At 47.3% G+C, this 24,314-nt stretch overlaps 3 protein-coding genes across 3 annotated transcripts; all 3 read right to left on the bottom strand.

Moving 5' to 3' along the window:
• Positions 1-3,201: 3,201 nt before the first annotated feature.
• Positions 3,202-3,723, bottom strand: LOC136536267 (uncharacterized). Its single transcript, XM_066528621.1, has one exon. It carries the CDS (start codon positions 3,721-3,723, stop codon positions 3,202-3,204), a length of 522 nt encoding a protein of 173 aa, XP_066384718.1.
• Positions 3,724-9,134: 5,411 nt separating this feature from the next.
• On the bottom strand, positions 9,135-10,649 carry LOC136538305 (serine/threonine-protein kinase 54-like). Its single transcript, XM_066530293.1, has 5 exons — positions 10,515-10,649; positions 10,099-10,307; positions 9,842-10,016; positions 9,606-9,740; positions 9,135-9,478 (listed from the first exon to the last, which is right to left on the bottom strand). Exons 1-5 carry the CDS (start codon positions 10,647-10,649, stop codon positions 9,272-9,274), a joined length of 861 nt encoding a protein of 286 aa, XP_066386390.1. The 3' UTR covers positions 9,135-9,271.
• An 8,237-nt stretch (positions 10,650-18,886) lies between these two features.
• Positions 18,887-23,006, bottom strand: LOC136520571 (serine/threonine-protein kinase 54-like). The gene is made up of 7 exons (XM_066514126.1): positions 22,632-23,006; positions 21,999-22,512; positions 20,429-20,550; positions 20,013-20,221; positions 19,756-19,930; positions 19,510-19,644; positions 18,887-19,381 (listed from the first exon to the last, which is right to left on the bottom strand). The coding sequence occupies exons 2-7, from the start codon at positions 22,285-22,287 to the stop codon at positions 19,175-19,177; spliced, it is 1,137 nt and encodes a 378-aa protein (XP_066370223.1). The 5' UTR covers positions 22,288-22,512; positions 22,632-23,006; the 3' UTR covers positions 18,887-19,174.
• Between the last annotated feature and the right edge of the window lie 1,308 nt (positions 23,007-24,314).

The raw sequence follows: 24,314 nt of genomic DNA, 5'->3' as shown, positions 1-24,314 counted from the left end.
ATAGTTGAGAGATCAAGACTCCCTTGAAGGGAAGCCTAGGCCTCTTCACGCTGTGAAGCTGTCCAATTTGGTATGCCCTCCTCTTCTTTTCCCGTGACCTTTTTCTTCTTGCTCTTCTTGTTTTGACAGATTTCGAGTTGCCCATTTCATAGGGACTCGTGGGTTATAAATTCCGGCCACAACTTCCGAGGGGGGCGGAGGGCTCAGCTCAGCAAGCTGCCTAGAGGGAGGCAGCGCTTGTGAAGAAGAAGGAAGCTGAGAAAGCCTAGAGGAGGTTCAAGAAGGAGATTAGCCAGTGAGTTTGGGGGGAGCCAAAGCGACATGGAGGCAGAGCTCGAGTCGGAGGAGCCCACGGAGATGGGTAGCGATGTGAGTGCCTTCGAGGACAATGGAGATAGGGGCACTGTTGTGACCTCCATGGAGCACCATGAGCCCATGGCCGCATCCGTTAGCGGTGGGCGTGATATGGAGACACATGGCGCTATTCTTGAGTCCAGGAAGCGTGCCGTGAGCGAAGACACTACCCTCGAATGAGAGACGAAGTGGGCACGGTTGCCACGCCCTTCGAAGGTGTCATCAGCTCCGCGCCCCCTGCTTCGAGTATGGTGGACCATGCCAGTTGGATAGGGGGATGCGACCATTCCCGTGTAGCTTTGGGTTTGGCACATGTGCACAACCCCCAATGGGGAGATGCCCCGCTAGTTGCTCTAGTGGTTTCACTACAAGCTAGCAGTCACAGTCGTTCGTGGGCTGATCAGGGACCGGCCGGGTCGACTCCTCCCTCGGCCAATACGAGGGGGCATGTGTCGCGACCAGCAAGCGATCCTTGTCTAGTCGGCTTGTCATTAGTCGGTCGGGGCTTTAGGGCTCTACTACTTTTGTCCAGGTATGAATTCATGCTCCTTTTTGTTCTCATAGTTAAGTTTTTTACTGTGACTAACCTGTGCCTGCTTTATAGCAGTCAAGGGCTAGAGGGACTAGGAATCTCCCCACCTCCCATGTGAGAGGAGTGAAGACCAGGTCAGAGGCGAGCGTCATCCCTCCCATAATAGAGCCGAATGTCATCCTAACTGGGAGCGAGCAGCCTTCATCCTCGTCGATCATGCCATCAGCCGATGCCGCTGGGCGGCAAAAATAGAGTTTAGAGTAGAAATAGTTAATACATGTAAAGGACAAGTTCATGGAGAAGCCCCCGTGTGAACAATTTTACATTCATGACTATTTTGAGTTTGTTTTTGTGATGAAATCACTCGTAAGGGGAGGTTTGTCCCATCCGCCCTTGTTTTTACCCTAGCATAGCATAGTTTTTTGTCCTTTCTTTTTTACACCTAGTCGTTGACCCGTAGACTATAGCCTTAAGAACTCGGGCGTGGCCCATGAGGCACAGCTGCTCATAACCATAGGTCATGGTGGGGTGTGATCGGTCGAGAGTTTAAAACATAAGTTACGTAGGGTAATCAAAGGAACATAATGCCCTTTCGCTCGGGTCACGCCCTTTTGTTTGGGAGAAAAGTATTTACTATGTGATAGTAAAAAAGAAGGGTGGTACCACACCCCCATGGAGCCCCCGAGCGACCCAGGCCGAGAGTGCTCGGGCTGGGGGTGTTGTAGGAGCAAACATTGAATGGAAAGAAAAGATAAGACCAAGCTTTAGGGGAAGAAAAGACGTAACTATTCGATGTTCCATGTGTTGGTGAGAACATTGCCGTTGTCGTCCTTCAGCCAATAGACACCCGGTCAGATCACCTCGGTCACTGTGTAGGGTCCTTCCCATGGTGAAGAGAGTTTATGCTTCTTCTTGGTCGACTGGGTCCTTCGGAGTACAAGATCACCGACCTCGAGGATTCTCCCCCTGATTTTTTTCATGGTACCTACGGAGAGTTTGCTGGTATCGAGTGGAGCAGATCATGGTCGTCTCATGAGCGTCCTCGAGTAGGTCGATCGCGTCCTGCTGAGCCTCTGTGGCTCAGTCTTGGTCGAAGGCCTTTACTCTCGGGGTGCCATGATTGAGGTCAAAGGGCAACACCGCCTTGGCTCCATATGTGAGGAAGAAAGGGGTGAACCCTGTGGACTAGTTCAGGGTCCTTCCCAGGCTCTAGAGGATTGCTGGTTCCTCTGTAACCCATCGCTTGGCATACTTATTGAGTCGGTCAAAGATACGGGGCTTGAGTCCTTGGAGGACCAGGCCATTGGCCCGCTCGACTTGACTGTTAGTACATGGATGTCTAATCGAGACCCAGTTGACCTTGATGCCTTATCCATCACAGAAGTCCAGGAACTTCTTCCCGATGAAGTTTGTTCCATGGTCGGTGATGATACAGTTAGGAACACCAAACCGATAGATGATGTCGAGAAAGAACTTGATTGCCTCTTTCGAGCAGATATTGGTGATGGGATTCGCCTCTATCCATTTGGTAAACTTGTCCACCGCTACGAGCAGGTGAGTGAAGCCGTCGGGGCCTTTTTGAGGGGTCCGACCATGTCGAGGCCCTAGACCACAAATGGCCAGGTGATGGGGATGGTTTGAAGTTCCTGTGCCAACAAATGAGTTTGCCTAGCGTAGAACTAACATCCTTCACACTTGCGGATGACCTCCTCTGCATCTTGTAGCGCAGTGGGCTAGTAAAAACCTTAGCGAAAGGCTTTGTTGACCAGTGACCTTAGGGCCACATGATGTCCATAGATTCTAGCATGGACTTCGAGAAGAAGCCATTTCCTTTGGTCGGTTGGGATACACTTCATGAGTACTCCCAATGGGCTCTGCTTGTAAAGTTCATCACCAATGGCAACGAACGTCTTGGTGCATTGAGCCCCTCTAGTCCTTTCTGGTGGAAGAACCTCCTTAAGGAGGTAGTTGAGCAATGGTGGTCTCTAGTTGACCAGATAGAGCGCCATCATGGTGACATAGGTAGGCGACATTGCTATGAAGGTGCCCAGTTTGAAGCCCCTGAGCACTTTGTCGAGGTCGGGGCATGTCAGGAGATCAGGTCCCTCATGTGCTAGATTGGTGTCAGAGTGCGTCTAGGTTGGGTCCTCTAGAACATGGGTAGATGGCTTATGGAGATCATTGATGAAGATCCCATCTGGAGACGAAACCCACCTGGTAGCCAATTTTGTGAGGAAATTGGCGGCATCATTGTCCTTTTGGGGGACATGATGCAGTTTGATCCCTCAGAATTTGTCCTCAGGCTTGTGCACCTCCTAGTAGTATGCTACCATGAGAGGGCTCTTGCAGGAGGACTCCTTCATGACTTGGTCGATGACCAACTCTGAGTCGCCGTGGACATATAGCCGCGTGGCGCCAAGCTCGACGGTAATGCGCAATCCATTGATGAGGGCCTCATACTCCATGGTGTTGTTTGAGGCTGAGAAATGGAGATGGATAATGTAGCAGAGCCTACTCCCATCTAGGGAGATCAGAACCACTCCATCCCCTAAGCCAGGCACCATGACTGACTTGTCCAAGTACATCGTCCAGTACTCATGGGTGGCGTCTGGGGCTAGGAGCTGGACTTCCGTCCATTCGGCAATGAAGTTGGTGAGAGCTTGAGACTTAATAGCAGTGTGAGGGATATACCTGATGTCATGTCCCATGAGCTCAAGAGCCCACTTGGAGATCCATCTCGTGGCATCACAGTTGCGGATGATGTCTCCCAGCAGGTACGAAGTGACGACCATAACTTCATGGTCGGTGAAGTAGTGCAGGAGCTTCTGGGTCGCCATTAGCATGGTGTATAGAAGCTTCTAAACCTAGGGGTATCGAACCTTGGTGTCGGTGAGTACCTCACCGACAAAGTACACTAGTCGTTGGACCTTCTAAGGGTGTCCCAGCTCCTCCCTTTCGATGACTAGGGCGGTGCTCACAACATGGTTGTTTTGTCGTGATGTAGAGGAGCAGGGGTTCTCTCTGTTCGGGAGCGACGAGGATTGGGGCCGATGTTAGTGATGCTTTGAGGCTTTCCAAAGCCTGTTGTGCCTTCTCTGTCTAGATGAATGCTTATGTCTTCTTAAGAAGTTTATAGAGAGGCATCCCCCGTTCGCATAGCCAGGAGATAAACCGGCTTAGGGTGGCCAAACAGCCGGTGAGCCTCTGTACGCCCTTGACGTTGCGTATAGGGCCCATGTTGGAGATGGCCATGATTTTATTGTGGTTGGCTTCGATGCCCACTCAGATATGATGTATCCGAGCAACTTCTCCTTCAAAACCCTAAAAACACATTTTTTGGGATTCAATTTGACGCTGAACCTTCGAAGGTTCACGAATGTTATGGCCAAGTTTGCGATTAGGTCGCTAGCTTGAGCCATTTTCACCACTATATCATCTACATAGATGGTGATTGTTGGTTTTGGCCGCTCGACTAGCTCAGCCTGGTCATGCGGGTCGATTTGGTCAGCGAAGCATCGCTGCATGCACCATTGATAGGTGGCACCAGCGTTCTTAAGACCAAAAGGCATGGTTATGTAGCAGTACGAACCATAGAGGGTGATAAATGAAGTTGCGACTTGGTCGAACTCTTTCATCATGATCTGGTGGTAGCCAGAGTAGGCATCTAGAAAGGAGAGGATTTCGCATCCTGAGGTGGAGTCAATTATCTGGTCTATGTGTGGCAAAGGAAAATGGTCCTTTGGACATGCCTATTGAGGCCAGTATAATCAACACACATTCTCTATTTTCTAGTCTTCTTTTTAATAAGAATAGGATTGGCAAGCCAGTCAGAGTGGTATACCTCTTTGATGAATCCGGCTGCCAAGAGTTTGGCGATCTCCTCGCCTATGGCCCTATGCCTCTTATCGTCAAAGCGACATAGGCGTTGCTTGGTGGGCTTTGAGCCTAGGACAAGTTGTAGCACATGCTCGGTGACCTCTCTTGGTATACCCGGCATGTCAGAAGGTTTCCACGTGAAGACATCGCGATTGATGCATAGGAAGTCAGCGAGCTCGCTCTCCTATTTGATTGAGACCTTGGTCCTGATCCACACCATCTTGGTAGGGTCGGTGGGGTCGATGCCCACCACCTTAGTTTCCTTGGTCAGGTGGAAGGCACCCGAGGAGGTCGGCTCGTTGTAGTTAGGGACTGCTAGAGTCAATGAATTCCTAAGTTCTAGGAGCTCAGCGGAGCTGATGACGGTAGAGGCGAGCTCATAATGCTCATGGTCACATGTGTAGGCGTGCAAAAAGGTGCTACCCACAGTGATGATGATGTTTGGTCCTAGCATCTTCAACTTGAAGTAGGTGTAGTTAGGGATCGCCTTGAACTTGGCATAGCATGGCCGCCCCAAGATGGCATGGTAGTACCCTAGGAAGTCCACCACCTCGAAAGTCAGGACCTCCGAGCGGAAGTTGGCTCGGTCGCCAAACATGACAGGTAGGTCGATCTGCCTGAGTGGGTACGCCTACATCCCTAGGATTATGCAGTGGAAGGGAGAGCTCACTGGGCAGAGCTCCGACCGGGGGATGCGCATGGCGTCAAGGGTGTTGACGTAGAGTATGTTGAGGCCGCTACCTCCGTCCATCGGCACCATGGTGAGGCGCTTCTTGTAGACGATGGGGTCGATAACAAGCGGGTAGCGACCCGATCAGGCGACATGGGAAGGATGGTCTCTCTGATCAAAAGTGATCAAGGAGTCTGACCAGCTAAGGAAAGAGGGGTTGGCCAACTCGGTGGCACATGCCTCTCTATAGCGTTCCTTGTGCTGGCGCTTGGAGTGGATGGCATCGGATCCCCCAAAGATCATGAGGCATTCCTCAGGGTCGGGGAAGCCATCATCATCCTTGCCCACTGCGCCTCCTTTCTTGGCCGCCTCCTCCTTGCCTTTCCCTTCCTTTGGCTTACCGGCCTACCGTAGAAAGCACTTAAGGAGCTCGCAGTCTTTGTAGAGGTGCTTGATGGGGTAGGCATGGTTGGTACATGTACTCTCCATGAGCTTGTCAAAGTGGTTGGGCTGGCCCTGCTGGGGCTGCTTGCCAGCACGATTGGCTATAGCGACTAAGGCTAGGTTGGCCGGTCGGCGCCAATCCTTCTTGGTCTTCTTGCCCTTTTGAGTGGAGGGGCCCTTGCATTGGTCCTTGTGCTTGGCCTTGCCCCTATCCTATCTGCTGCTGAAGACCACCCCGAATACCTCCTTGCTGAAGGCATGGTTTGTGGCGATGTTGAGTAGGTCGTGGGTGCTATGGGGCTTCACATAGCCGAGCTTGTGGATCAAGGACTCGTAGGTGGTCGTGGAGAGGAATGCACTGATGACATCTGTGTTGACGACATCAGGAAGGGAGTTCCACCGCTTTGAGAACCTATGGATGTAATCCCATAGGGACTCATAGGGCTCCTACTGGTAGCTCTTGAGGTCCTAGGAATTCCTAGGATGGACATATGTCCCGTGGAAATTCCCAACGAAGACGCTCTTGAGATCCACCAGTCATAGATGCTGTTGGGTGGAAGGAATTCAAGCCACACTCGAACATGCTCCCCCACGCAGATGAGGAGGTATTGGATGATGACCTCTGGCTCGGCAGGAGAGCCAAAAGTCTTCAAGCCATATACCTGGGTTGGTCTCCCCGATGTCTCTGGTGATATTGGTGGGTGGTCGAAAGCGCTGTGGGAATGGTGCTCTTTGGATGCGATGACCAAAGGCCTATGTTCCCGGGCCATCTGGGCTAGGGCTTCAGCCGTTTGATCAACCAATATGCATAGGGTGTGTGTCCCCACACTCCTCGATGGTCAGGCTAAGATCCGCACCATCTATTCTCGTCGCCACTTGATAGACGTCATCATCGTGCCAGGCATGGTGCCGATTGTTAATGATGCTACGAGCATCACGGGTTGGCCCAAGACATTAGTGCATAGGTAGTCAGTGTGGAGCAGGCACTGGGTTGGGCTGTGGTGCAGCCGCAGCATCCTGCCCCACACCCGAGAACTGCAGTGGCGAGTGAACGGAGCGATTTGGCTGGTGTGGCCCTAGTCCCCCGGTGGGGCAAGAGGCTGCGAGCTGGTGTCACAACATAGAGCTCTTGGCCTGTTGAATGGCGGCGGTCTCCACCAGCGCCTGGAGGTTCCGATGGATCGCCAGCTCCTAGGGGTCGGTAGGCTCAGGGAGGCCACACAGAAGCATCACCGCAGCAGCGATGTTCTGGGCAGCCCATGCAAACTGAGGAGGATCGTTCCCTCCATCTAGGATGTTACGCTGGACTTAACGGGCATGGCCCCAAGCATTGCTCGCTAGGTGACGCGCATGTGGCGCAGCGTGCTGCGCTAAGCGTAGTTGGTGGCTGGCTCTGCCATAGATGGCCAATGGGTTGACTCGGCATAGGCCCATGAAAGCACGGCCCGATAGGGGTCGGGCCACGGCACGTCGGGCCTCCTGGGCCATGCCTCATAGGGCCAAGGGCCTGGCCTTTGGTCCAGGCATGGCACTATGGGCCATTTTTCGTGCCATGCCAGCCTACGAAGCATGACCAGAATTACGGGCTATGCCAACCCATGGTCTGTTACCCTTGCATTCACAGAATCAAAGAGATCATAGTTTCACACATTCATAGAATATTCAATACATTCATAGATCACATATCATAGTTTCGTACATTCACAGAATCAAAGTTTCATACATTCACAGATCATAGTTTCATACATTCACAGAATCAAAGTCCAAATGTCTGATACATTCACAGAATCAAAGTTTCATACATTCATAGAATCAAAGTCCAAATGTCCAATACATTCACAGTCCAACAAAGATATCAAACTCCAAACTCCAAAGTCAACAGATAACAGAAATAACTAAAATGAGCTGTTTAGTGCAATGCTGCCTCGTTAAAAACTTTTCTATGTAAAACTCACCCTTATGAGAAACCCTAGAAAGGAAAAAAAAAGAGTGCAGTCAGCTCTTAATTAACCATTGTTCAAATGATAGACAAGTCTTTCACAGTCACACGCACCCTTTCACAGTCACAGATCACACACACACTCTCAAGAGTCAAGTCTCAACCTCACTAAGTACTAGGAGCACCACCAGTAGGTTCATCTTCATCAAGGTACAAGTTCTAGAATGAGTCTTCCAGCTCTTGGTTGTCAACAGCATGTTGTTCCCTTTTTTCTCCTAACTTTCAATCCTTTATGAAGGTCGGCATCTCCACAGTCTCTGGTGACAAGCGTCGCCGTCGTTCCTCAATTATCCTACCTGTCAAACTGAAATAAAACTCTGAAGAGACAGTAGATACAGGAACTAATATGATGTCTCTAGCCATTATAGATAGGATTGGAAAGGTTAGCTTGTAGTCACGCCACCACAGAAGTAGGTCAAAATCATCCTCATAAGAAGTGACATTATCACTGTCTAAGTAAGCTGAGAGCTCACAAACAGCAGAAGTAGATGAAGATGAAGTGGCAGGGAGAGGAGAAGGATCAACAACACCTGATCTATGGCAAAAGATTCTTCCCCATGCCTGCTTTTTCTTACCTGTATAATGTGGTGGTTGTGCAACCCTTTGAGACCTAGCCGCACCAAACTTGCTCTCATATTTGTTAAACAGTTTATATAATTCAGTTTTGACATCAGCATAGTATGAACTGTACTCAGAACAAGTGTATTCACCAAGTAATTGCAGCACATTAAAGAAACATCTCATCTTAACTCTAGGATCAAGAATGAATGCATATGAATATAACAGAGGTATGTCCTGCCAATATTTAAGGAATTTAAGCTTCATAGGATATACAATAGCTCTCAGATTTTTATCTTTTTCACATGCATGCAAATGAGAAGCAATCTCTAGGATATGCTATAGAACAAGTGGACTTGTAGGATAATAAACACCAGACAGAACAACAACGGAGTCATAGAAGAGTTCCAGGAACTCCAATAACTTCTAGGCAAAATACCAATGATTTATAGTCACCAAATGGAAACCATAATGGAAATTAATGAACACAGAAAAGACATTCTTGTATGGAAGCAAGTGTTTAAGCATCAGGTAAGTAGAATTCCATCTAGCATCCATATCCAAGCCAAACTCGTATAGAAGAGGTAGCAGTTTCAAGAGTGTAACTCGTATACCAAATCTCTTTAGAATCACAATTACAGCAGCACAGTGGTATATAAAAAGACTGTCGACAGTGGACAGCAAAAATCGTATGAGAGCTACCGTTGACACACAATGGTGGCAAGTAGGGAGAACTGTAAGCGCCGACTGCATGGGTCGCGCAATGAGAAGCATGCCCTGGCCCAGTCATTTACATGAGGAAAATGTTGCCAAGGGAAAAGAGTACCATGAAAATAATCTATGGACCACGAGCCTTTGTGAGGCATAAGCATCCTGATGATTGGCCATCTGGTATCATGCCACCGCCTTTGCTCGTGTCCAGAGCCTCTAAAAGCTGCACCACTTCATCCATATCAGGGCGTTTATCTGGGTTTGCATCCCAGCATTTCCGCATAACATTCGCAAATGCACTTGGGCAGCAGCGAGGAATGTCTGGGCGCAAATTCTGCCGAAAGAAAGAAGGAATGATTACAAAAAATAATGTATATATAATTGTCATATGCACATTACATGGGGTAGAGAAAGGAAAAAGTAATTGCACATCAGCAGTGTAAATGGAACACAGGGCAAACCTGGTGAACAACGGCAGATGAGACATCAGCAAAACTTAGGTCTGGGTAAGGCGTGTCACAACAATAGATTTCCCATAAACAAATGCCAAAACTGTAAACATCACACTTCCTGTTGTATGGCTTACCATCAAGAACCTGTTATAGAACATACAAAGAACAGGAACATAGCATGGGAATAACTGAAAATAATGCACATTATGAAACAGAAAAGAAAAAAAGGTCAGTCCAGTAAATACCTCTGGAGCTATATAACCAAGTGTGCCTGTTGCACCAGTCATGTCCTTTGGATTCTGAGCCTCAACACGAGCAACACCGAAATCAGCAATCTTAAGGTTTCTCTGTGGAGTAAGTAGCATGTTTTCGCTTTTCACATCCCGATGTACAATCTTCCTGGAGTGCAGATAGCTCAATCTGCAAAGGAAAGGTCCAGACAGTTACCAGTGGATTCACAGAAAATAATGCATGGCAGTATTTCAGCTTAAGTGTTCTTTACCCTCTAGCCAAATCCAATGCAAGCTGAACCACAACTTTGTAAGCAATCTTCCGTCGACTGTTCTTTATCAAATATTGCTTCAAAGTTCCTCCAGCGAGATACTCTACCACGACACAACATGCTCTTGCAGGAAAATTTGTACGTGCACCACCATTGGAATTGTTTGCTGGAATCTTAAGGTCTGTGGTCCCCATAGATGCACCCACAAACTGCGAGAAAAAACAACATCACGCATTTAAGTACTTCTCACTAGCACAAAAGAACAAATCTTTTATGGAAGATACCAGCTATGAACTGGTCATGGGCAAATTTTGGTAATAATCAGTAAGCTAAGGATCAACAGCTTTACTACATGAACAAGCATCTATACGGTGCTACAGACATGAAGATGCACGGGTATGCATGAAAATATTCACCTTTGTAACATTAGGGTGGCTGAGCTTATGCCAAACAGCAACCTCCGTCTTGAATGATGTTCGTAAAGCAGCAGTTTCAGCTTCTGTGGCAAAACCATCTTCTCCCCAATCCAAAAGCTTCACTGCATGTATCATACAGTAATATTACTTATCTGTCCCATGGAATTGTGTACATATAGTGCACACATATGTCAACATGACAATAGAAGATCAATGAAGCATCACAAGTCATTTGTGACAACAAGATAAAATAATCCCTATTCAAACAGTGAACGTATGTGGATGTTAACTTTGGAGAATTGACTAAAAAAGATTTTTAAAAAAGAACATAGAAAGGAGACCCGCCGCCGCACGAGCCCAAACTAAATGATATCGGTATTTATTGCTAATAAAGAAAAACTAGGAAGAGAGGTGCTCCATGGTCTAAAGACCACAATTTTGTAAGTCAAAGTAATAAATTTTAGATGAAGGAAATTGAGTTGGATCAAAAAATAAAATCTTAATCTGACAAAATGTAGCACAAATGAGCTTCCAATGGCATTGTCATTTGTCCTGGTCACATATCTACAGCTGATGAACACAACAATGGTATCTATTAATGATGCAACGATAGCTTATGGACTATTGACAAGCACAACAATGGCACATCTAATCTTGAGAAGGCTGCATGAACATTATAAATAGTTTATAACATTTTCTTGTTGCAACGCAAGGGCACATTTGCTAGTCAATAGTAATAATTATGAAACGAAGAAACTAAAGGAACACTAACCCGGTCCATAAATACTGAAGGACGACTTTGCATCACGTGGTGGGACCTTTGTTGCCATGTAGCATGGCTTGGGCACATGTGCTCTGCATTGCCAAGTCCTTAAGGATGGCAACAGGTCGAGTTCGGGACGAGTGGAGCACTGCAGACCTGCACCCAAACCCCACCAAGAACCCACACCTGAACCTCGATTCAGGTGAAAATCCGTCCCTGTCCCCGAACCCGACGGGGACCCAAAACTCGACAGGGGACCTGCGACCCGAGTACACAGAGGCTGCAGCTTGCGATGGGGCACACCTTCACGACGGGGATGAGCACGGGGTTGTCAGGGGGCACAGCGGAGTTGCTCGGCCAATGGCGGACGGGCAGAGGACCACAAGGGCGGCAGGCTAGCAGCGAAGCGAGGAAGGGCCACAGGGGGGGGGCGATAGCGAAGCGGCGGAGGGCCACAGGGACAGAGTCGCACTCACGGTCTCGAGGGCGTAGTGGCAGAGTCGCGGACACGGGGGTGGTCGGGTGGAGTCGCAAATGCGGCTGTGGCAGCGGATTGGGGAGAGGCTACTTGGGCTGCCTGGGTTACATGTAACTTGGGCTGGCTATGGTGGGCTTTTTTAGCATGCTGTTTAAAACTTCGGGTCCCCAACGGGCACCCACGGGGGAGACTCAAAACCCGACCCCGACCCGCGCCGTTTTGGGTCCCTGAACCCGAAAACCCATGGGACGAAAAGTAGAGCCGCCCCGCCCCCACCAGGTCCAAAACCCGTGGGCTTAAGGTCTAGACCTGCCCCGTTGTCATCCTTACAAGCCCTCCCTATCACATCATGTCATGTCACGCTTTCGTCTATGCAACACGTGCAGGCATTGGCCCCACCATTTCCATGGAGCAAAGTGGGCGCACTACCGGAATCAGTAGCTTTGTCGTGTGTCCAGGGCACACGGCGAAGCCCAAAAAACACTCGACAAAGATTTTGCCGAGTGTTACACTCGGCAAACGGCACTCGGCGAACAAAGACTCGGCAAAGCTGTCTTTGCCGAGTGTTTTTTGTCGAGCACTCGGCAAACACTTTGCCGAGTGTTAAACCGACACTCGGCAAAGAATTTTCAAAAAATATAAAAAAAACTGCACCACCAGGCCGCCACTACCACGCCGCCCTCCGCCACCACCACGCCGCCGTGGCCTCCACCATGCCCACCGCCGCCACCATGTCCCCCGTCGCCACGCCATCACCGCCACCACGTCCCTGCGCAAAAGGGGTAAGAAGAGGGAGAGAGGGCGGGGGAGCTCACCGTAGGGGCCTGCGCGCTGCCGCCCTCGATGGGGAAGCTCCTCGCGGCCCCGCGCCGCCACTCCTACGGGGGGAGCTCACCCCTGGACCATGCGTCGCCGCTCTCGACTAGGGGGCTGCAGCTCGCCCCTTGCCCACGAGCCGCCAACGGGGCTTGGGGGTGCTATCCCCTCCATCGGGGCAGGAGGGACCGGGAGAGGGAGGGAGGGGAGGGGGGGGGGCTAGCGTCGGGAGCCAGCGGTGGGGGTCGGGCGCCGGTGGCGCCTGCGCAAAAGGGGTAAGAAGAGGGAGAGAGGGCGGGGGAGCTCACCATTGGGGCCCGCGCGCCACTGCCCTCGATAGGGAAGCTCCTCGCGGCCTCGCGCTGCCACTCTCACGAGGGGAGCTCACCCCTGGACCATGCGCCGCCGCTCTCGGATAGGGGACTGCAGCTCACCCCTGGCCCGCGCGCCGCCGATGGGGCTTCGGGGTGCCGTCCCCTCCGCCGGGGCAGGGGGACTGGGAGAGGGAGAGAGGGGAGGGCGGGGGGGCGACGTCGAGATCCAGCGGCGAGGGCCAGGCGCCGGCGGCGGGGGCAGTGAGAGGGAGGGAGGGGAGGGGAGTGGCGGCGGCGGGATGCGTGAGTTATAGTATAGGAGCTTTGCCGAGTGTCCTAGATCTGACACTCGGCAAAAGTAGTGTTTGCCGAGTGCCAAATTAGGGGCACTCGGCAAACCTTTTTTTCCCTCCTCTTCCTTCTTTTCCATAACATGTTTTTCTAAATTTATTCCGATGTACTTTGAAAATACCTTGTCAAATTGACTCAACAATATATATATATATATATATATATATATATATATATATATATATATATATATATATATATATGATTTTTCTACGAATATTATTCCATTATTTCATGCAATTATAGCTCAAATTCAATTTATATCAATTAAAATTCTATAATTGAAATTAATAAATTAAAATTATCAAACGGATCCAAAAAAATTACCAAAATTTTACATGAAGCAATCTATGTTCTCTATTGCTTATAGAAATAGTTTTGAAGTCAAACCCCAATTCGACCGTCGCTTTGACTCCAAATCTTACCGAATCCTTCTCAACGCTACGATTCTTCTTCTGAGATGCTTCGGTTTGTAAACATCGTACGCGATAAATTATGTGAAACCTTCTCAATTTTCACCACAGCCTCCATGTATGATATCATCACATCATGACAAATCTCATGATTTTCAGACTTTGTTTACGTTTTTTTTAGAATTTTAAAATCATTCGGTCACACGCTCGTGGTCATGTTTCATGAACAAGATGTTCAAAATTTCTTTTCATTTCCTGGGTAAGGCCTCACACTGGACTCAATAACATGAATATCGTTTTTCTACTCATTTTATTCTATTATTTGAATCACTTGCGGTTCAAATTTGACTTGATTCAAAAAAATTGCTTGAAATGCAATAAATTAATTAAATATAGCAAACAGATCCAGAAATATACCAAATTTTAACATGGAGTACCACATGTTCTACGTGGAATGTAGACAAAGTTTCAAGGTTAGAAGAGGGGAAAAACTTATTTCTTCGCCGAGTGCAAAAAAAAACACTCAGTAAACTTACTTTTTTGCCGAGTACAAAAAAAAACACTTGACAAACTTACTTCTTTACCGAGTGTTTTTTTCGCAGCACTCGACAAAGAGCTTGTTTGTCGAGTGCCCGAGAGAATACACTCGGCAAATATAAAAAAACTCGGCAAAGAGCCGGTTTCCGGTAGCGGCGATAAGACCCCTCAGTGAGGCGCGTCGCACGTGCTGGCCGCATCTCCTCAAGCTTCGTGGCGCATGGTGTCACGTCGTGACCCATCAAAATAGAAGGCGGGTGGAGGAGGCCGAACTCGCTGGATCTTGGGAGGTGATTTTCCATGAGCCTTGAGCTCTCCTTTTTTTCCCTGAGCGCGGCGTTCTCGTGACCAACCACCTGTTTGCGTGGCAGGGCTAGAGGGGCATCTCTCTGCATTGGCGAAGGATCTACAGAAGGTGCAAGCAGAGGTGGGTGGTGTGATGAGCCAGCTTGAGCAACTATGTCAGGTCACAACTTCCACATGCGACCGCACTTGCGCGGGGATGACCTAACGACGTGGTGGCGCTGATCTTCCCACTCGTGTTGAGGTTGTTGCCACGGACGGCCTCAACTTCAGCGCCCACACTACCTTGGTAATGGCAAAGTCCCACTATATGGCGCAAGTGATCTCGGGTAGATAAGCAAAGGTTTTGCGCGAGGGGTGACGGGGGCGCTGTGCGGCTTATCGAGTAAAGGTGATAAGAGGTGGCAAGTATGCCTAGTACTCATGTCACCATGGACAGAAAGGCCTGATCATCATGGCTTGGTTTCCCTTCTCTCATGGTTGCAGCGGCCGCAATAGCCGTAGCGGTCTCCTACCACTACCACTACGACATAGCGAACTGAGTTTAGTAACTTGGAACTTAGTGGTCGCTATTTGAGTTAGCGAGCCATACCACTACCGCTACGACATAGCGAACTGAGTTTAGTAACTTGGAACTTAGTGGTCGCTATTTGAGTTAGCGAGCCAGTATAGCAGTCAGCAATCCTTTGTAGCAGCTCCAATAGCATGATATGATATGCAATAAATAAATAATTCTAGCCCATTTAAGCTACACAGATGGTTTATGTGACCAGGAAACTGATGAGCTGAGGTTGCTATTTTTTTTTACAATAATAACGAATGATGGTCTTATGAACTATTTATAGCTCTCGTAATCTATTTCTTTATAAACTTTTTATATGATAACTTATATGTAATGTGTAGAAGACCATTGTTTTTTCTTAATTTAAGTGAGACATCAGTTCTTTTAATACAGTCAAATATCTATTTATACATATTATTATGATATATATATATATATGCTTAAATTTTTATATAATTATCATATGTCACTATTGAAACTTAGCGTCTGTAATAACACCCGCTATTTGACAATATTCCGTTACTAACGTACTATACTACTATCTAGTAACATGCTACCTCTGTCCTTCAGAGAATGCAATTCTAACATAGTGTTATTTTCAGTACCTTATAAGTTTAACCAATTATAGATAAAAAATATCAATATTTATGATAACAAATAAATACCATTAGATTACTTATGAAATGTATTTTTATAATATATTAATTTGAAGCCATAAATATGAACACCATTTACTAGAAACTTGGTTATACGTAAACCTCTTTACATGGCATGCAATCTATAGCTACATTCTCTGTGGGACGGAGGTAGTAGCTTCTTTTCTGGTGAGAGGAAAGTCGCTTGCTTGTTGTGTATTCCTCTTGTGCCTGGTTTGTCTGCATTATGTTCAGCAGTCGAATCACCACAGTGTCGATCTCTGAATCTGACGCCTCCTCAGTGATGGAAATTGAAATTGTCCGGTTTCCCTTTTCTCCTGGTCTCTGCTCAGAGGAATTTTGCGTGCTTGTGTAGGAGTGTCTCTTGTGCCTGGATCGTTGTCATCATTATATTCAGTAGTCGAATCAACCACCGTCTCGATCTCTGAATCTGACGCCTCCAGTGTGCTGATTCGGCTCGAAAGCAACTGACATATGCCCATTGCTCCTTTTATTTCCACCACGCCGTAAACAGGACAAGCAATAATGCTTACAAACGGACAATATATGACTATATTTGGTAGGGCTTCCTTCGATGCTTAAAAGAAGTCCTATCAAACAGCTTAGAAGATGAGTCGTTTGTAGTCGTTTTTCACGGAAAAAAGATGAGTCGGAGCCGTTTTGGCTCGCCTTATCCGATGGTTAAAGACGTAACTATGGCCTCGTCCGACTTCGAGGACGAGGTTTTCGCCTCGTCCGACCCCCAGGCCCCCAGGGGCCGGGCCATGTCTCGTCCGACTCCGAGGACGAGGTTTCTGCCTCATCCGACCCCTAGGGGCCGGGCCACGTCTCGTCCGACGCCGAGGACGAGGTTTCCGCATCGTCCGACCCCCAGGAGCCGGGACACGCCTCGTCCGGTCCCATGGGGATGACCCCGCCTCGTCCGACCTCCGGGGATCGGATTCCGTCTCGCCCGGCTCCCAGGGAGAGATTTTCACCTCGCCCGATCCTTAGGGGATCGGATCTGCTACCGGACCAAAACAGTGGTCCCAGGGTAGGGCTCGAACCGCTTCAACCACTACGGCATGGAAGCGCACGCCCAGGAGCACGTCTCAGACGTGTCCTGATGCGGCTAGGTGGTCGCATTGGGCCATGCTGGGAAACTCGCGTCGTCCATCGCGTCAACAGGCCAGCATTGTGCTGCCAACTCTCTGCCTGACCACTGTCCAACGTCAGCCAACCGGCGTCTGTTGACTGGCACTGTGCCGCTAGCCCCCCGCATGGCTTCTGTCAGGGGACCCTTTGACCATTCCGTCCGCTCGGATGGAACGGAAGACAAGAAAGGCAAGCATGACGCCCGCACATAAGCTGCAGCGGCCAACAGGACCCCGGTACGACGCCGCTGCCACCACGATCTACATGGTCAGCGAGACCCACGCAAAGAGGAGGACGGTGCACCTCCAGGAGCCTTATTTCTCTTTCTTTTTCTTCTCTTCCCTTCGGTTGTAACCCATACTTTTCCTTGAGCTATAAAATGGAAAGCAAGGCGTCCCACCAGGGGATCGACTCATCACACGTCGATTTATCGAACAAACACGCCCCATTCACACCAGAGACTTGGGAGCTACCTCCCTCTCTCGCCAATTTATAACCCCCTACTATAAACTCAGTGCTAGTAACACGAGTAGCTCAAAACTGGACGTAGGGACATTCGGCCCGAACCAGTATAATCTTAGCACACCATCCGGGATCAAACGCGCAATATATAAATTTACTAGCCGGTGCTTACTCGAAACACCGACAATACTTGTGTCTAGAAATTTATAAAAGAGAAGCACTAAATTATCCTCAACATCTAGATGTATAAAAACTAGGAAGGACTGAAAGAGGGGCTTCGTTATCGCAGAAGGGGGAGCACCACTGGGCACTACTGGCTACCGCAAAGCATAGCGCCGGCTAAATATCCTGGGATGAAAGAAGCAGCCTTTATTTGTATGAGATTAAGATAGTGCAATCAACTGGTCAGCACCACTAAAATCGATTTTACTCGCTCTATTTCAAATTATAAGGGCACCTTCAACAGTAGAGTTAACTTGCTAGCTCATATATTTTTTTAAAAAAAAGATAAATATTGAGTAACTCAACATGCTAGTATAGAAAAACGTATAAACATAGACACATAAATCTTAAAAAAGTATGTGAGCTTAGCTTTTCATGAATAACTAACTTACTATTCCCTCGTTCTTACCCAATAAAATATTTTATGACTAGCTCTTTTAACACTGTTGGAGCAGCCCTATGTTACTTTGGTAATATTCTAAATCAAACTTCTCTTATTCTGACCAAATTTATAGAAAGGTGTACTAGAATTTATAACATCAAATTATTTTCACTAAATCCACCATGCAATATGTTTTAAGAGTGTACTTATTTAGTATTGTAGATGTCAATATATATTCAGTTTCGCTATATCATGCCAGATTAAAATCTTTTCATCCACATCTGAGTTTTTTGTTTTCCTTTCCTTTCCCTTTCTTCTTTCTAAATAGGATGCATGGAAAGAAATAAAACTAAGATTCAGGGTAAAATTCTTCTCCTACATACCCTAGTTTTATTCATTGTCAACTTATGTTGGATTTAGAATCAACTTGTATGATTATTTTGATGCAATTTCTAAATAGAATCGGTGTATCTAAAAAATTAATATGTGAAAAAGAACATTTCACCTGATTTTTGCACACATTTAATCTGGGCGTGAAAATTTAAGTGTAGCAGGGAAATTTTTCACTGGAAAGAGAGTAGACGGTTCTTATATATTTCTATAAACTTGATCAAAGTTAGTGGAATTTAGCTTAAGACAAAACCAGAGTGACTTATATATTTCTATGAACTTGATCAAAATTAGAGAAAATTGATTTAAGACAAAGCCAAAGTGACTTATAATTGAGGGAGCGAGTATAAAAGGGCAGAGTAGCCTGCCGACATTGGGTCTCATAAATAATGGACTGATTCTACTACGTTTAAGTCCAAACAACAAACGGTGAAAAGAAAAACATAGCCACAGCACCAGCATGTCTCAAAATGGGCTGAACAAATGATCAAAAGCACGTTATCAGCTAAACACGAATTTATTTCAGTCCATTCTTGTACTCAATTCTTAGCACAAATGGAAATAATAATCACAGGGTAAAGATTTATACTGATCAATGGCACCAAAATGAGCATAGAAGAGGTAGCAGTTTCAAGAGTGTAACTCGTATACCAAATCTCTTTAGAATCAAAATTACAGCACCACAGTGGTATATAAAAAGATTGTCGACAGTGGTACAGCAAAATTCGTATGAGAGCTACCACTTGACACACAATGGTGGCAAGTAGGGAGAACTGTAAGCGCCGACTGCACGGGTCGCGCAATGAGAAGCATGCCCTGGCCCAGTCATTGACATGAGGAAAATGTTGCCAAGGGAAAAGAGTACCATGAAAAGAATCTATGGACCACGAGCCTTTGTGAAGCATAAGCATCCTGATGATTGGCCATCTGGTATCATGCCACCGCCTTTGCTCGTGTCCAGAGCCTCTAAAAGCTGCACCACTTCATCCATATCAGGGCGTTTATCTGGGTTTGCATCCCAGCATTTCCGCATAACATTCGCAAATGCGCTTGGGCAGCAGCGAGGAATGTCTGGGCGCAAATTCTGCCGAAAGAAAGAAGGAATGATTACAAAAAAATAATGTATATATATTTGTCATCTGCACATTACATGGGGGAGAGAAAGGAAAAAGTAATTGCACATCAGCAGTGTAAATGGAACACAGGGCAAACCTGGTGAACAACGGCAGATGAGACATCAGCAAAACTTAGGTCTGGGTAAGGCATGTCACAACAATAGATTTCCCATAAACAAATGCCAAAACTGTAAACATCACACTTCCTGTTGTATGGCTTACCATCAAGAACCTGTTATAGAACATACAAAGAACAGGAACATTTTTATTTTTAGCATGGGAATAACTGAAAATAATGCACATTATGAAACAGAAAAGAAAAAAAGGTCAGTCCAGTAAATACCTCTGGAGCCATATAACCAAGTGTGCCTGTTGCACCAGTCATGTCCTTTGGATTCTGAGCCTCAACACGAGCAACACCGAAATCAGCAATCTTAAGGTTTCTCTGTGGAGTAAGTAGCATGTTTTCGCTTTTCACATCCCGATGTACAATCTTCCTGGAGTGCAGATAGCTCAATCTGCAAAGGAAAGGTCCAGACAGTTACCAGTGGATTCACAGAAAATAATGCATGGCAGTATTTCAGCTTAAGTGTTCTTTACCCTCTAGCCAAATCCAATGCAAGCTGAACCACAACTTTGTAAGCAAGCTTCCGTCGACTGTTCTTTATCAAATATTGCTTCAAAGTTCCTCCAGCGAGATACTCTACCACGACACAACATGCTCTTGCAGGAAGATTTGTACGTGCACCACCATTGGAATTATTTGCTGGAATCTTAAGGTCTGTGGTCCCCATAGATGCACCCACAAACTGCGAGAAAAAACAACACCACGCATTTAAGTACTTCTCAATAGCACAAAAGAACAAATCTTTTATGGAAGATACCAGCTATGAACTGGTCATGGGCAAATTTTGGTAATAATCAGTAAGCTAAGGATCAACAGCTTTACTACATGAACAAGCATCTATACGGAGCTACAGACATGAAGATGCACGGGTATGCATGAAAATATTCACCTTTGTAACATTAGGGTGGCTGAGCTTATGCCAAACAGCAACCTCCGTCTTGAATGATGTTCGTAAAGCAGCAGTTTCAGCTTCTGTGGCAAAACCATCTTCTCCCCAATCCAAAAGCTTCACTGCATGTATCACACAGTAATATTACTTATCTGTCCCATGGAATTGTGTACATATAGTGCACACATATGTCAACATGACAACAGAAGATCAATGAAGCATCACAAGTCATTTGTGACAACAAGATAAAAGAATCCCTATTCAAACAGTGAATGTATGTGGATGTTAACTTTGGAGAATTGACTAAAAAAGATTTTTAAAAAAGAACAGAAAAAGGAGACCCACCGCCGCACCAGCCCAAACTAAATGATATCGGTATTTATTGCTAATAAAGAAATACTAGGAAGAGAGGTGCTCCATGGTCTAAAGACCACAATCTTGTAAGTCAAAGTAATAAATTTTAGATGAAGGAAATTGAATTGGATCAAAAAATAAAATCTTAATCTGACAAAATGTAGCACAAATGAGCTTCCAATAGCATTGTCATTTGTCCTGGTCACATATCTACAGCTGATGAACACAACAATGGATATCTATTAATGATGGCAGCGATAGCTTATTGACTATTGACAATCACAACAATGGCACATCTAATCTTGAGAAGGCTGCATGAACATTACAAAGTTTGGAAAGATTAAGTGCAAAACATTATTTGCACATCAATCTCCAAACGACTTGAAGATCAATTGATAGAAGGATAGACACTTAAAAACATAAGGAAAAGGAAAAGAGGTCAACATCGAAACATCTCCGACTGGCAAGAAATTGACTAAGGGGGAATGGGGCAGGAGGACTGCAGCCCAAAGGTGAAAAGTGAGAAGGAGAGGGAAGAATGAGAACACAAGCATACTTTGGGAAGTCCAGAAAGAATATCCTGAAATTATTCATGCTGCAAGGCCATCAAGTGGGAGTATGCAAATATGCAAAGGCACCGCACACATGCATATCTAAATTCTAGGCATGACAAGGTTAAGTATGGTCCAACCAGAGCAGCCCATAGTTACTATCTTATTGGATTTCTCCATTCAAGAAACAGATTCTTCAGTATACTAACCACCAACCATTAAGGTCAGATGCACATTTTAAACCAAAGGTTTCAGTGAGCAAAAGTTTCTTTTGAAAGGAAAAAAAAAGGCAAGCATATCTTAGAGCCGACGATTTAGATATAGCATATGAAGCAGTTGCATAAAAGCACAGTAGATACACTGGAAACAAGAAAATGCAGCATTGTGTCAAGCACGAACAATCAAGACGAACCCTGGATTAAGACAGAGTAGTGCTGCCAGGTATTACTTTCCACAAAATTAAGGCTCCCATTCCATAGGTCACATGTGGAATAAACTTCAAGAAGTAAGCTACTGGAACTAGTATACCTTGAATCATACAACCAACACACAGATGCATTGTTTCGATCATGTAGTATACCTTGAATCCGTAAGACAGCATAAGACTATTACTAAAATGAGCCTGTCTGCAACATTATCGGACACTTTGAAAGAAGCAGAATTACCTGCAACGTCCTGTCCATCATAGGTGCCCCGGTAAACTGTGCCATACGTCCCCTGAGCAATCACGTGGCGGATCTCCAGCTTCGCAAGGTCGATCTCCCACTCCTCCTTTGGCCCCTGGGATTTGAGATTGGCTTTGCCCCAGGTCTTGGTGAGCTGCTTCTCCAGCTGGATGTCGAGGCTCGTAAGATCAATCTTGTCGGCACGCACATACGTATCGTTGCTTCCCAAGCTGCCGGACCTCTTCAGCTTCTCCTTCGCCTGGGGCATCTCGCTGGTGCTCGACGCCATCGCCACAGCGGCCGAAAGCAGCTTTCCGGGAACGATTCCGGGAGCCCCAAAACCAAGAACAGACGAACAACTCCTTTACTGGAGATGGAGGACCGGTGTGCTACAGAACATCCTGGAGCACCAGAAACGAAACAAGAACCGGCTCCTTGCCCCCAAGAAACCAATCCAAGAATCGGTAAAGCCTTTTGACTGCAGGAGATAGCTAAAATCTTGGCCGAGACTTGACTGGACAGATGTACCACCAAACAAAATTCCCCGAATTAGGCCGTGACCTGACAGGAGATAGACACCGGTGGATCCAATCCAACAAGTAAAGAGAGGTTGCGGTTGCGGCTGTATTATACCGAACTAAAGCGACGGTGGCTGCACGAAAGTGAAGAGGCAGCCCCTGGAGACCGACCGGCCGAGTTGACCACAAGCGGCCGACGAAACCGGCAGGAAGATCGCGAGCTGGAGGCGCCGACCGCTCGAATCCAATCAAGCAGAGGCCAGGTTGACCTGACCCCCCGCACCGCAAGAACACGGGACCCGGCGGAGCCTCCGGTCGCGGAGCGCGCGAATCGGCGCAAGATTACCTCCGGGAAGGAGACGCGGATAGAATTGGCGCTCGGGGCGGGGGTGGGGGGCGCTCCTGGTGTTGACGAAGCGTGGCGAGGGGACAGATAGTTTATTTGCTACGGCCACCACCCACCACCGGCAGCTGCACCCGCTTCGCCTAGGCCTGTCCGCTCGCCTTGCCGGCTCGGCCGGCGGCTCCCTTTGTTCTAGGCCGCGTCTCTTGCGGCCGCGAGGATATGCTGCTGCTTCGCCGCTCGCCAGCCGCCCGCCACGGTCCAAGCTGGACTGCAGGCGAGAGGTTTTTCTTTCGTCTACGGGTCCTCGGTTTTCACTTTTCAGTCAAAAAGGCTGGCTGATTATGCAGGCACTTTCGGGAAGAGCTGTAGTATGAATTTGAGTATTGTAATAATGTTCTCTTCTTTTAAAATTTTGAACTGATATTTTCTTTCTTATTAGTCTAATGCTATGTGGTCCCATATACAGTAGTACAATAAACTTTATTTTCTTTCTTTTTCCCAACAGAAGTACAACTTTAGCGACGACAAAAGATGATCGGCAGTCCACCGAGGGGTATCCCACGATGGTAGATTTGTCGTAGAGGTGAGCAAGATCAGGAGCGAGATGGTAATACAAGTAAGACACAAAATTTAGACAGGTCCGGCCGTCAGTATGACGTGATACCTACATCATGTGTTCTGATATATTGCATTAAGATGGACTCCTGCCTCTCCTTATATACTCTAGAGGGGTAGGGTTACAAGAAAAATATCCTATTTGTTACTATACAATAGCTTGCGGTGCACGCCGAGCAGCGTCGTGCACACCTTGATCTTGTGGGCTGGGCCATTTCCGATGATGCGGCCCATGTCTTGTCTTGTGGATACCGGGGGCCATACCCCACAGCTAGTCCTCGAGCCTGACAGTAGATGACTGTGGGGGTATGGCCCCCAAGACGTGGGCCACACCGTCGGAGGTGGCCCGGCCCACAAGATCAAGGCGTGCACGGCGCTCTCGGCGTGCACCGCAAGACATTGTATAGTACCAAATAGGATACTTTACGTGGAACCCTGCCCCTCCAGAGTATATAAGGAGAGGCAGGGGTCCTCTACTCGACATCATGTATTCAATACAAGACACCAAAGACACAGGACGTAGGGTATTACGTCGATCAGACGGCCCGAACCTGTCTAAATCACTATCTCTGCGCCTAGTGTCACCATCCGGTTCCTGATTACGCGCATCCCCACCGACAAATCTACCATCGTGGGATACCCCTCGGTGGACTGCCGAGCATATTCTGTCAACAGTTGGCGCGCCAGGTAGGGGTGTGCGCTTGATCCATGGCGAGCCAGATGGATCTCAAATCAACAACGCGTTCTCGTCGTCAATCTCGTAGAAATCCATGCCGGTCCACGACGACGATTCATCGCTGCTACACCAGCCCCTGCGACAGCGGATTCGATCTCAGA

The sequence above is a fragment of the Miscanthus floridulus genome, chromosome 2, assembly GCF_019320115.1.
Source record: "Miscanthus floridulus cultivar M001 chromosome 2, ASM1932011v1, whole genome shotgun sequence".
Taxonomy (NCBI): Eukaryota; Viridiplantae; Streptophyta; class Magnoliopsida; order Poales; family Poaceae; genus Miscanthus; species Miscanthus floridulus.
This window is presented reverse-complemented; position numbering and strand designations above follow the sequence as displayed.